Below are 14,311 nucleotides of genomic sequence, written 5' to 3'. Positions count from 1 at the left end.
CTTATGTATGACAATGTTTTTCTTATTTATCTTATCCCACTTTTTCTCTTAGGCTTTTAATCAAGTATGAGATGTGGATTGTATCGTTGTTTTGTCCTTGGTATTTATTGTATTTTTTATTGTTCTGTTTCTTAGTAATATGTACATTTATTTATTGCAAATATGTACAGCACTTTGGCCAACCTTTCTGTTATTTTAAAGTGCTTTACAAATAAAATTGGAATTTATTTAATTGGTACAGGTTTTTATTGTTTTTATTGTAATGCAAGTTGTTATACCAATTTCATTGTATAGGTAACTATGAAATGGCAATAAAGACTGTCTTATCTTATCTTATCTTATCTTATCTGCAGTTTTTACGTTACTGAATTGTTTTTTGTTTTCCATCACTATATGATATAATTGATCTAAGCTATAGTGGTGAAGTCCATCTCCTTCCAGTAAGCTCTATGAGGTCTTTCTTAAAGGTGTGGGAGACTTTCGTCACCAGTTTTTCATCACATCTGTAAAACCCCAGTCATATCCTCAGTATCATGAATCCGTTAGTCTTTCTGTGATTACTCACCTGAATCTCCTCCTTCACGGTGAACAATTTCGAAGTGCCATCCACCATAAACAAACCATGTGTTTACAAACAGAGCCGGGAGGTAACTCGGGTATCTTTGGAATTTTGTCGCAACGTGCATTGTGGGAAGCGAAGGTTCATGCAGCCACCTAGCAGCAGCAGCTGCAGTACAACCATATGATATATGGATGAAACAAACATGACACAGAAACGGCTGGAGCTAAGCTTCCCACAATGCATATATACATCAAACTCAGTACATTCATTTACATACAGCATATTAAGTTTCTCAATATAAAATATAATTTTCCAAGTTAAGAAACTTACATTTTGGGGTCAAGATAGTAACACCTCATTTAGTTTTGTACAAAGTAGCACAGTGGACTGCATCCCTAGGCTCGAAACATACACGTTTTCCTCCAGAATAAGTGTAAAGCATTAAAAGAGACTGAAATCACAACCCAAGTCAGGTCATTTTCAGAGCAGTTGTAGTCTTTCTGTTATGTTTTACACCTTACATATCATCAGTTTTATGGCAAAGTTGAATTTTTTTTATTTTTAAATGGTCAAACACCATATGTGTGATTGCAAAAAAATAACTATCGTACTTTTTTTGTCCCGTGAGGCGCAACAGATGGAGGGCAGCTTTTCACCTGTCTATGATAAAAATGAGGCCTTCAGTTAAAATGAAGACAGAATGGATGAACAATCCTATGTCCAAATACTGTAAGATGCACATATGCGATGGAGACCAGTTATTAAAACTATGACCGGTTAGATAAAAGTCAGCTATCTGACCTTGCACAGCAGCATCTTGGACCACTATGCGAAAGACTGGAATTTAATATATGCATATTTGAAACATGGTCTGATAAACAAAAGCTTCAAAAAGCAGAAACCATCCTGAGGAATGTTAAACATCAGACTGAAATAGAAGATAAATCATAACAATATGAGCTCAAAAGAAAGATGTGGCTTTGCGCTAATGTCTCCCATGTCCTGTTTCTCTTCAACTTGCTGGATCTATACACATTTTTCAGAGTATCAGGTTATAGTTTGGTGCGCACATATGTTTCTCAGTGTGTATCAGTGAATAGAAGGACAAACTGACACAGAAATGAGCCTGAAACACTGATTATACTCTGACAGCATACCTACTGTACGTCCATTATCTGGTATCTGCAAACACAAGAACTATAAATAGCAGCTCTTTAATGTTAACATGATGCTATGATCAGAGGGAAATTAGAGCGGTGTTTATATGTGGGTTTGTGGCCACTATGGTGAGGAAGTGGGTTTTTCTGAAGAAAGGGGATTTAATCTCAGTGGAATTCAGCAGTAATGTGAGAAAGGCGGTCGTATAAGAGACACAGGGTAATTTTAAAAGTTTTTCTCGGCTTTTGTCATTGATAGGAGCATATATTGTCAGCGGAGGGAGTGGTTGGAGTCGATACAACTGGAGAACTTTACTTTTCACTTGCTGTTTTAACAAGTGACATTGTTTTCGGGAGCTCAATGGACCAAAAAGAGTTTCCGAGGTGGGACGAATGCCCTGCAAGCCGAACAGAAAGAGCTGGTTGATCGAAGAAGAAAGAAGGCCGTGGAGACAACCCCCTCTGCCTGGTTTCTTATACTTGCTTTTTACACACATTTCTAAAAGGTGAACAAAAGGCCTTGTCAGGAACAACAAAGCGCAGAGGTAACTTATGTCCTGTGTGTCCCAAAATTAAAATGAATCAAACACCTGCAGTGGAAAAGAACATATTCTTGTGCAAATGTATTTGAATGTCGCACATCGACTACTGGTGCAAATGCAAGCAAGTAAAAACAGGAGTTAACTACGGAAGCAGAACGTTTATCCCCACAGTGAACTCACCTATCGTCTTTGTACAGATATGATGAGACTTCAGGTATCGGTACTTGAACAGTTACTTTCCTCTTTTTCTTTTCTCTACAGCCTTGTTGGGTACGGTTACATGATGTTTTTTAAATCTGATTTATTTTTCCAGAAGAAATTAATGCAGAACTAAAGTACTTTCTCTTCTGTTTACATGGAAATGTTAAACCTGAAAAAAGGTTTACATGTGAAACATTTATTCGGTTCTCGCAGCCCTTCTGTTAGCTTAGCTTAGCATAGTCACTGCATTTCCATGGTCACACGTAGCCAGTTTTTTAAAGGTGATTTGTAATCTTTTGTAAGTGATTTTGAGAAATCCGATTCTCCCGATTTATTTCTTTAGATCCGCGACTTACTGCACTCATACAATCTTGGGACTGTTGTGTTGACGGAAGTTGGAAAATCTTTTGTTGGAAGGGATGCCTTTTAGTTCAGGTTCTGCATTCAGACCAATTCAATCTCCAGTGGGCAGGACCAGTAAAATACTATCATAATAACATATAAATAATGACAACTCCAAATTTTTCTCTATGTAAATATAAATATTTTCATGTATTTACACTAAAACAAAGTATAATTTTGCAAAAAATGTGAATAACCTGAACAAATATGAACAACTTGAAATGTCTTAAGAGCAATAAGTACAATTTTAACAATATTCTGTCTGTTACTCAATGTTTTGTGTGTATTTGTAGATCCACTGTGATCTGTAAGTTATAATGTGCATGTGTAAATGATAAACTGAGACAGAATATTGTTAAAATTACACTTATTTTTTCAGTTTGTTCATGTTATTCACATCTTTTGAAAGGATAATTTGTAGATGTAAACCTTTTCATAATATAAATTCACTTTTTTCGATCTAAAACATAGAGAAAAGTTTGGAGTTGAGATTATTTATATATTATAATGTTATTATTTTACTGGTTTGGCCCACTGCAGATCAAATTCATGCCGCATGGGGACTTTGAAAGGGATACTTTCTACTTGTATGCTCTTTTGTACATTTCAACACTTCTATACTTTAAAGTGCAGTTGAATCAGTACTTGTAGTCCTTCATGATAATGTTTGAAGACTGTCTGTTCTCATGCCATCTCCTGTGAATCCTCTGTGTGCACTTGTCTGTGATAAAAGTACACACTCTAGACAATGATATGAAGTCTTGAAAGTCCTGTAAGAGCAGACATTTTTTGAGGATAGGGTATTGCTGGCACTGGGGGTTTTCTGAGGCTCCGCCAGCTGCATGTTGGTCTAAATGGAACCCATGTCTTTGGTCAGCGTCCCAGCGCCAGACGGCACTCAGTCATGAGAGCCAGAATTTGAATAACAAGTGTTCAGGAATGGCCAACTGTTTAGAGTCCTCACAAGGTCAACGAGGAACAATAGAGTCTGTTTCTCTGGTGAACACCCAGCTCACACCCCACTGCATTCAAATAGTTTCACCTTGAAGAAGAAAAAAAAAAAAACAAAAAACAGATCTGTAAATTAAACCCTTTCATACATAGTGGTCACTGCAGGGGACAGCTATTCTACAGTTGTTCTCTTGTATATTCATGGATTTGATTGTTTTACTTGCATATCAACCAACACAGTGGACACTTATGCATCATCCCATACAATGCTATTCATACCATTACTGTTCTTGATCAGCCTGATCTGCAGTAACATATTTGAGTGTAAATCAATTGCTAATGGTTATTAGACTGTAATTAACAGAGTCTTTTTTAAACATTTTTTTTTGCATATCTGAGTAATAGCTAGAGACCCAGGAAAGGAAAAATTTTGGATTTTTTATTTTTAATAATTGTCTTGATTGGAAACAGCAAGATGCAACAGTTTTTTTCAGATTTATTTATTTATTTTTAATTATGGGATGTCCTTTGCAGTGGCCAGCATTTTTTTTTTTTTTTTTTTTTTTATAAAGCATTAAAACTCTTGTCCCCTACAGAGGACAAAAATGCATTGCTGGGTCTCAGGAGGTTATAGAATGTTAAAATGTGAGAACAGAGTATGTGTAGTTTTCACACAGTATGTCAATAAATGCATGGTGTCCAGCTGACTGGACATTTTTGTAACCCCATGAAAAATAGGTTCATAAAAAGAAAAAAAAATCAATCATATTGCTTTTTTCATGCCTAAAGAGGAATAAAAACACTCAGGAAAAAAAATCATGATTAAGGTTCTCATAATTCACGCATGAAAGGGTTAATTCAGAAAACAAACCATTTTTTAAGAGTCACCACTTTGTGTGAATGGTGTGTTTTTTTTTTCTCCAACTGCTGCTGAAACACCTAAAGCCACCTGCAGTTTTGTTTTCATTGAGGCAATCTTGGCAATGACCTGAACACACTCACTTACGTGCACGCGCACGCACGCACGCACACACGCAGCTTTAACCACGCCCAAATACAGCGTCACTGACTGGCATGCTGCGTTCAGGGACCTCCCATGAGGCGTGGCCACCATAGAAGCTTATAAATATCTGCCGTGGCACAAATTACTTATTTGCAATTCAGCAATGTACGCGGAAGGAGGGTTACTTTACAACTTTATCTTTTGTTAAAAATAGGAAAACATATGGACTTTGCGGTGCATTGGGGATTCGTTGCACCGCTTTACAACTTTTAGTATTTTTTTTTTTTTTTTTTTATTAAATAGATTTAACCATGTTTAAAAATAATGGAAAGAAGACCGCTATTTCTATAGCCAGTACAGCATGTCTTTGCCTGCTGTTGGTCGTAGTTGCAGTGCAGCATCACCGCTTTCAAGTGGATGGAATAATCGGGACGGGGACTCCGCTCCTAAACGCACCGGACGCAGCGCAAGAAGACACCGGGAGCGCACAAGTTAAGAAGGGATTCTCTGCGTACTTCACCAAACTGACCCGCGGACGGAGGGAGGTGGAGAAGCCCACACGCTCCTCTGAGTCCACAGACGACCCACCTCCAGCTGAGGACATCAACCCAGATGACATCTTCATCGCAGTGAAGACCACCAAGAAGTTCCACCAGTCCAGACTGAACCTCCTTCTGGACACATGGATCTCCAGAAACATGCGTCAGGTAGATGCATATGTTTATTTGACATGATTTCAGGGGATATATCTGTTATTACATGCATTTTTAGATTGAATCATTCACACATCTGCACATGCACAATCTGGAAACTGAAGGAGCAGTTTAAAGTTTAATAGTAATGATGTGTTTGTTTGTGCACTGGTTTCAGTCTGTGCTTCTGAACAATAATAGGCCAGATCCTCATGCAGGTGATACTGGTGTGATTGCTGTTTACAGTGCTGTATTGCCCCCCCCCCCCCCCCCCCCCCTCCTGTCACCAGATGACACACTGAAATGGCCACACAACCCCAGTGTAACCATGCTGAATTTCCCTGGCTCTGTCACTTTTTATTCTCCTCTGAGTGATGTCCCTGAGAACGAAGAAGGGAGCAGTTTCAGGACTCCCTCTGCTCCCTCTTTCAGCCCCCCTCTCACCCCTCTTTCTATTATCCCTCCTCTTTTGGGTGTCCCTGTGAATGCCCGGGTGTGCAATGGATGCTTCACAGCACCGACTCCAACGCTGTCCCCCTTCCTGGACTAACAAAGCGTCTTTCTGAAGGGGGGAAGAAAAGCTTTTCCCAGCCCCTTGTCTCCCCTCTCTCCATGGGAACGTGGGAGCTGAGTCTGGGTCAAGCTATGGAGGGATGGGAAAACGGGGGCTTCGTTAAGGGGATGCCTGGGACAAAGGGGTGCATCTATAGGCAAGTTAGTGCTGGGAAGTAGCACGCTGGGTATGAAAATGTGGCCCTGAGAACCAAGCCCCTTTAGGAGTTTCACAAAGAACTGCAGTGTGGAGAAAAAAACTGAACAGTCAAAATGATTTTAGAGGTGTCACATGTGTTGTTTTGAGTCTATTTAACTTGCACTGGGCCCTGTCAAAAGAGAATTTTTCAAAGCTTCTGTTTTGTCAAAATTATGGAGAAGCTTTAGCCTCCATGAGCATGAGGTTGGGCTGTGTTTGTGATGATAATAGCCTGTCAGATTCACTTAACTTGCAGTAATTGTGATCAGACATAATACATTACCTGTAAATACTGTACTAATGTCCATCCCAGGCTCTTCCACATCTGCTTAATAGGTGGAAAATGCTGGTGTTAATTGGTTGTAATGATGGTACAGGATGATGTTAGTTAACCCATTCTGCAGAGTTAACAGCAGGGCTGGTAGGCAGGCAGCTGGTGGGTGGCTGCAAACACAAAAAGGACAGACTGAGCCCACAATGCAAGAGGGAGTTCCTGGAGTAAAGGGTGCCAGGTGGTCAGGAGAGACAGAACAAAAGACAGCCTTAATGCCAACCATATGATGCTTTGAGTTCCCACCGTGTGCATATGTCCATCCTCAGTATTCAGGTTGGATTCTCACGCTCAGCTGATGAACATCTGTGTAGATGGGATCATGGTTTTTAGCTGGAAAAAAAAAGATTATTTCAGTAAAAGCCCTTTTTTTAACTTTTCAGGGCTTTCTCTTTACTTGTATGCAAATTGATTGGCTATCAGCTGCTGTTTACATGACAACAGAGGACAGATTATCTCTTTGATAACTGTGTTGACAAAGTATAATGCCAGAGGGCTGCCTAATCTTTGAGATCTATTTTTTATCTTCATCATCCCCTTTAGCTGTAAAATAAATGTCTCAATAAAGAACAAATCTATAAATCAACAACAAAATTAGTTGCAGAGCTGCATAAAACTGGAGGCACTAGACCCCTGACTCCTTCTTTTTCCATGCTGATTTGTAAAACTAGCACATAGCTGCTTTTATCAGAGGCTAAATTCATTTTGCTAGTGTGCGGACAGCTGGCACCGACATCTTCATGGTGGTGTGCCATGCATTCCTCTCTTAAGAGTGCGATAATGAGCCAGCACTTCAACAATGAGCGCTTTTAGCATTTCAAAAAACACACACTCACACACTGGCTGCAGTGGTTAAGCAATTAAAAAGGCTTCACTATGAGGTAGTAAAGTACAAGTGGTCAGAAGGAGGGTGGGCATCACTGGCGGATGTTAAACATGTGCCTGTTGTTTATGAGATGAATTGCAATGCATCCTTTTGCTGTCTGTAAAATCATTTCTCCTGATAGGACAATGTTTTGCTTAAATGTCTGGAACGCAAATAGGAAAGGAGGGTGGAGGTAGATGATGGAGACGGAGGGAGGGGAGCTCGGTGCCCTTCCTTCCCATTGAGTTGGAGACAGTCAGGCACCAGGTCCAGCTCAGACGGGGCCGTGCCAGGCCTTCCTGTGGTCAGGCGTGGACCCTCCCCTCCTCTTTGCTCTCATCTTCCTCTCCGCCTCACCCTATGCCCTCTCTCTTCTTATCTCCGCTTCACACACAGGCGTCTCTTTTCGCTGATAATCAGTATTCTATAAAAGTAACTGTGCTCTTTAAAGTTTCAGTTAAGAAACAAAGGCAGAAAAAAAAACTTCCCCGTGAGGCGTCTCTTTAGTTAACTCCTGCAGCTGTATGCAAATGCTGGCAAACATATTTAGAATTTACCCAGTGGAGACTTTACCCAGCATGAAAATTCACAGCATTGTTCTATTCAAGAGGCTCTGGCCGTGTATGTGGCCCAGAGGGGGAGGAAGAGGAGGAGGAGGCAGGATGAAGGGGGTGTGGGGTGGAGAGGGGGTGAATGGCCACACACGGTTTCTGATTTACTAATCAGCAGTGAGATTGCAGCCCTCATCCTGCCTCCCTCTCTTTCTGTCAGTGCCCTGGCAGCTCTGGCAGCTGCCTCAGTGATTAGGCTGTATATTCAGCCGGCTTTAAAGCAAACAGCACAGGCCTCTTATTCCTTTACCAATGAAACCACCAGCCTTCCTTAAACAAATACAGGCTCATGGCTCCGGCATCAAGCAACATCTGCTCAGAGTTTGGCCCTCAAAAGTCGCGGAAATAGCCAAACCGGAGCGGAATGATGTGTGTTTTCATTTTCTTTAAGTCTTCTTGGATGCACATCACAGACACATTGGTCTGGTTTTTCAGGATTGTGGGTTATAGCTGATTAAAAAAAAAGTGCTTTGTCACTAGGGGTTTAGGCACCACGACCTGGCATGTAGAGACACGTGGCGTAGATAAGGTAGCGTGATGTTCGGCAGGTGCAGCCTCACCTGAAGTGAAGAGTAAACAGACCACTGGCGGTTTCAAAGCCCAAGGCCGGCAGCTTTTTCATCAGCACCATTCACCACCTTGCACCTGCTCAGTGTGAGCGGTCATAAAGAGGCGCCTAATCTCCCACTGCTCTTTAAAGTGTGTTAAAGTCCCCTTTGTTGCTTTTATGACTAACAGCTACATTTAACAAGCGCCTGCCTGCTGTCTTGTGGTTTGATTCCTTGTAGTGTTTCAGTCATACAGGAAAGAACGTTGCGTCAGTGTTTGATCAGATAACTGCAGCATTTCTAACCGTATGACACTGTTTGAGTTGTATTCAACATGTTGAAGCCCGGCAGCAGGTCGAGCAGAGCGGAGGGGCTCAGCCGGGGGATGGGATACATGAATGGGGTGTGTGTGGGGGCGGACAGTCTGCCTCCTCTTTTGTTCTATGTCTGGGATGCTTCGGGGCGGCTGCATAGTTGCCATGGAGAGAGTGAAACGCGGGACAAAAGGCCTTTATTGGAGCAGGGGGTTGTTTAACTCAATGTGTTTTCCACTGCATAAAAGACACGTTGATTGATGCTAATCACACCGGGCTGGAGACGAGGAACAAGGAGTTTGGACATTGTTAAATTAGGGTCGATCGTGTGACTCCTTCACATGATCATCTGAAGTGGTTTTGAGTTTATGACCATGCAACTTAACTGAAATTTTCCCTTGTTTGTTCACAGACGTACATCTTCACAGACGGAGAAGACGAGGAGCTAAAAAAGAAAATCGGTGAGTTTTATGATGGGAATTTCATGTTTGGAACAGAGGTGAATATTGTTTAATTATAAAGAGGCTTGTTTTGAATTGATGAGAACCAAAATCATACTTGCAACCATAAAAAAATAGCTTTAAGCTCTTAGATTTCAGAGAAAGATGGTATTAAAACACATAGAGCTTCCATTCATGGTGTCATATTTTATTATAACTCATTTCTTCTCATTGATGCCACAGGGAGTCATGCAATCAACACCAACTGCTCTGCAGCTCACAGCCGACAAGCTCTGTCTTGCAAGATGGCAGTGGAATATGACAAGTTTATAGAGTCTGGGAAAAAGTAAGTTATGGTCTCTGTTTTTTTTTCTCTCATAGTTGTATCAGTTAAAATGTTTCCAGGTCTAATAATACTTCTGCTCTCAGGTGGTTCTGCCATGTTGACGATGACAACTACGTGAACGTTCGGACTCTGGTGAAACATTTGTCCCAGTATCCTCATACACAGGACATGTACATTGGAAAACCCAGTCTGGACCGGCCCATAGAGGCCACAGAGAGGCTTGGGGACAACAAAATGGTATGTAACACATTTAGTTTTTGCTCAAGAGAAAATCTAAACTATTGCAATCTACTAATAAACTTTAAATCTGCTCTTATAGAAACCAGTCAATTTCTGGTTTGCTACTGGAGGGGCAGGTTTCTGCGTGAGTCGAGGGCTGGCGCTGAAGATGAGCCCATGGGCCAGGTAAGACCCAGAAACATGGATTTATAATACACATTCACAAACCAGAGCTGCTGTCCCTTTAGCGCTCTGTGTTATGCATTCTGTTTTATTTAATTGCACATGAAACTGTATGTAAAAGGTCAGCTCTTTGGAAATGAGTTAACCTCTTGATATCCATCAGGTTCTTTTAGGTTTAGAGTTGGGGTTGGATCTAGTGTTACATTTGAGCCATGTTTATAGTTATTTACTGTGTTTCACCCACATGGTAAACTGAAAAACACCTCACACTTCATCTGTTATAACCCATAATTCATAGTCTATGACAGGGGTGTCAAACTCATTTTAGTTCAGGGGCCACATTTAGCCAAATTTGATCTAAAGTGGGCCAGACCAGTAAAATAATAACATAATAATATACAGACAATGTCAACTCCAAACTTTTCTCCATGTTTTAGAATGAAAAAGTAAAATTATATTATAAAAATGTTTATACCTACAAACTATCCTTTAAAACAATGTTAATAAGAGAAACAAACTGAAAGAAAAATCTTAAGAAAAATAACTGCAATTTTTACAGTTTTATGCTTCAGTTGATCATTTACACATGTACATTATAACTTGCAGATCAAAGTGGATCTACAAATACACAAAACATTTAACAACAGACAGAATATTGGTAAAATTGCACTTCTTAAGACATTTCAGGTTCATACTCATTCAGGTTATTCTTTTCTTTCTATGAGAAATGATAGTTTGTTTTAGTGTAAATACAGTAAAATGACATAAAAATGTTTACATTTACAAAGAGAAAATTTTCAAGTTGTCATTATTTATATGTTATTATGATAGTATTTTACTGGTCCTGCCCACTGGAGATTGAATTGGTCTGAATGTGGAACCTGAACTAAAATGATTAATATTTTCAGTGTAATTGTTGCATTTCACAAATTCATCCCACAGGCCGGAATGGATCCTTTGGCGGGCCTGATTTGGCCCCCGGGACGCATGTTTGACACCCCGGGTCTATGACCTGGTGGATGTTAAAATGAAGTAAATTAAGAAAAAATACAAAAGTACAAACATTTAGAAAGTGAAAAAAGACAATAGATGCATACTCAAGATTTGAAAATAATTGCATCGTCATTAATCAGATGTCTCCTTATTTTCCGTCTTCTTTAGTGGCGGTCACTTCATGAACACGGCAGAGAAGATCCGCCTGCCTGACGACTGCACCATCGGCTACATCATCGAGTCGGTGTTGGGGGTTCCTCTGACCCGCAGCAACTTGTTCCACTCCCACCTGGAGAACCTGCAACAGGTGTCAAGATCTGAGATTTATAAACAGGTGAGAAACTCAGTCCGTATTACTCACAATTACAAACATCGGGGTGATGGTGCTTATTTCTGTGTTGCTTATGCGTATGTGTTCTTCCTCCAGATCACCCTAAGTTATGGGATGTTTGAGAACAAAAGCAATATCATCAATTTGAAAGGGGCCTTTCCTGTGGAGGAGGATCCATCAAGGTGAGAGACTGTGATTAGATTAGATTAGATTACATTACATTACATTACATTACATTACATTACATTACATTAGATCACATTAGATAGAACTTTATTGGTCCTTTGGGCAGAGCTCTCAGGACATTGAGGTTCCAAAAGCAGCACAACACCAAATATACATATAAGAAATGCCACAAGAAAAAAGCAATACAATAACTATAAAAAAACAATATAAAAGAAAAAAAAACAGTAGTGAAAAATTGCAATTGTAGATTGAAAAGTACTAGTAGAAACAAGTGGCAAAGTACTAATAACAAAAATAATGATAATATTAATCATAATTAGTAGCTTATTATGTTATAATTCAGTTTCAGTTTAGTTTATTTCGAATATGCAACAAAACAAAACAATAATATAACAATAATAAATAATATTATAGTATATACAATATCTATATGTATAGTTTAATAATCACAGAATAAGTGATTATTAAACATCAAGTTGCAAAGTAGTAAATAATAATAATGATAATAATAGAGATAGATTGTTATGTTACAATATATAATATTATAGTATGCACAATATGTATATGTCTATATATTTTTTTGATAATCACAGAATAAAAGTTATAATAAAGTGATATTAGCAATAATAGTCATAACAACAATATACAAGTAATATAATAATAATAATAATAATAATAATAATAAATAATAATCAGCGGTGAGAGAACTAAATTACCAACAGCAAGAAAACAAACATTGCACACTGGAATAAACAATAAACCACACTGCACCACAGAACTGCACAGATGTGTTTACTGGTCACTTTATATCTCCGTTTCTATATTTGGTTAAAATCCTAAATGTCCCCTCTCCTTCTTCTTGCAGGTTCAAGTCTGTGCACTGTCTCCTGTACCCAGACACCCCGTGGTGTCCCCCTCAGGTTGCCTTTTAGGGCAACCGCTCCTTTCTCATCCTCGTCCCCGTCGTGCCTCGGTATCTGAAAGGCTCGTGGGGACCAGTGTTTGGTATTAGACCGCGTGGCTGCTGTGTTGTCGCTGCAGCGGTGCGTGGTCTTTAATAGTTTTACTGGGCTGCTGTGCGGCCCGCCTCGGGACTATTCCTTCCTGTCCGACGCCAGGACCTCGTCCCATCATGCTTGAGGGGGATGAGGAACCCAGCTCTCGGCAGGAAGTAGCTTTCAGCGTTAAGCTTTGCAGGCAATCAGTTGAGCTTTGTGATGTATATGTTGCTTGTAAATGTATCTGCAATTCTCATAGAATGTATTGTCATATATTCAAGCCTTTTGCCAGCTTTACATTAGCATTTTTATTTCCGCTTTTAACAATAGAAGTCCGTACGAGCCTAATGTACATAGGCTTTTTGACTTTTATAACATTTAATTGGCTTTTTTAATGTTTCTGTTCAGATGACTCCGGACGAACGCTCTACTATGAAGATGTTTTTGTGCTTTTTTTAAGTTAACAGTGTTATTTCTCTCATAACCTGAGCTGGCAGTAGGCAGATTTCCAAATGCATCCTGTAGGTGACCTAATCTGAAGTATGTCAGGACAAAGCACTTTTCACTTTTAAAGTTAGACCTAATTTACGTCCTCTAATGACATGTTTCAGATTTGTGTCCAAACGAATGAAACTAACCCCTCAAAATCTCAGCTTCTACTCATTGTTATGTATTTAAAAACAGCCCTTGCATTTGTCACAATCAGGGAAAAGATTAAAAAAAACAAAAACAAAAAACAGCTGATGGGTGGATTGATGGAGATTTTGATTCGGGGTTACAATCAGCTTTTGATTTGCTTTGAAAAAGTTTGTTGTTTGAAAGTTGCACAGCTGAGTTTCAAATGAGCTGATGTTTTGCTCCTGGAAAGACGCTCCCCTCGTGGGTTTTAAAGAAGAGCCTAAAGTAGCTAAAATGGTCTGATTCAATAGCATCTAAATGACAACCACATGTGTAACAGAAGCCACAGTCTGTAAAAAGTTTGCACAAAAAAGACTGATGAGCCCCTCTGTTCCTTATTTATACATAATGTTACCGCTGAGGCCTGCGAGGTGAGAACTTAACAGGAGCAACGTCGCTGTTTTCACATGGAGGCGCGTCCTTCCTCCGTGTCGTCTCTCACCCATATTGGGTTACACTGTACATCTTGATTACAGTATTGTGTACTGTGCCTATTGTTTAAATGCGTAGCGACTGTACAGTTTATGCTTAGAATGTAACTTCCCCTTTGTGGTTTACATACGCTTTTAATGACCTGGACGTGATTTTTGTACTGCTTTGAACTGTGTTAAAAGACTGTGGTGTTTATTCTCCAGTATCTGGAGGGTTTGAACAGTTCATTCCCAATACTGGCTTCTCAGGGATTCTGAGCTGATCCTGGTATTAACTACCAAGGGACCCACGGCGGGACCTGAAATGTTGAATAAAATGCATAACCACTGAGAAATTGACATATTTGGTCATGTTCTTTTCTTCCATGTGCACACAGATACATTTAGTTAACAGGAAACCCACATAAGAAGCAAGGTTATGATAGTTTTGGATTTTTCATTATAGTTTAGTTTTATTTAGTTTTGACCTTTTTGTCTCTAATTCAGTTAGTTTTAATTTGTTTTTAGAACGGGTTTGACAGTTTTTATTTATCAGTTATCAATATCTTCAACTGTTTTCAAGTTATAGCACTTTGA

At 39.6% G+C, this 14,311-nt stretch overlaps 1 protein-coding gene across 1 annotated transcript; it reads left to right on the top strand.

The window, feature by feature from the left end:
- The first annotated feature begins 4,983 nt into the window (after positions 1 to 4,983).
- Positions 4,984 to 14,074, top strand: lfng (LFNG O-fucosylpeptide 3-beta-N-acetylglucosaminyltransferase). The gene is made up of 8 exons (XM_030141488.1): positions 4,984 to 5,525; positions 9,343 to 9,391; positions 9,614 to 9,716; positions 9,800 to 9,953; positions 10,036 to 10,121; positions 11,280 to 11,445; positions 11,539 to 11,624; positions 12,494 to 14,074. Exons 1-8 carry the CDS (start codon positions 5,130 to 5,132, stop codon positions 12,558 to 12,560), a joined length of 1,107 nt encoding a protein of 368 aa, XP_029997348.1. The 5' UTR covers positions 4,984 to 5,129; the 3' UTR covers positions 12,561 to 14,074.
- The last annotated feature ends 237 nt before the right edge of the window (positions 14,075 to 14,311 follow it).

Source organism: Sphaeramia orbicularis, chromosome 8 (genome assembly GCF_902148855.1).
Source record: "Sphaeramia orbicularis chromosome 8, fSphaOr1.1, whole genome shotgun sequence".
Classification (NCBI taxonomy): Eukaryota; Metazoa; Chordata; class Actinopteri; order Kurtiformes; family Apogonidae; genus Sphaeramia; species Sphaeramia orbicularis.
Note: the sequence above shows the minus strand (reverse complement) of the source record. Positions and strands in the feature narration are given on the sequence as shown.

Excerpts from the sequence above, each read along its gene's own strand:
- lfng (XM_030141488.1), top strand. The coding sequence starts at position 5,130 with ATGTTTAAAAATAATGGAAAGAAGACCGCTATTTCTATAGCCAGTACA. Across the intron at positions 9,717-9,799 it reads TTTATAGAGTCTGGGAAAAA|GTGGTTCTGCCATGTTGACG; the intron begins GTAAGTTATGGT and ends TTCTGCTCTCAG. Across the intron at positions 10,122-11,279 it reads AAGATGAGCCCATGGGCCAG|TGGCGGTCACTTCATGAACA; the intron begins GTAAGACCCAGA and ends CGTCTTCTTTAG.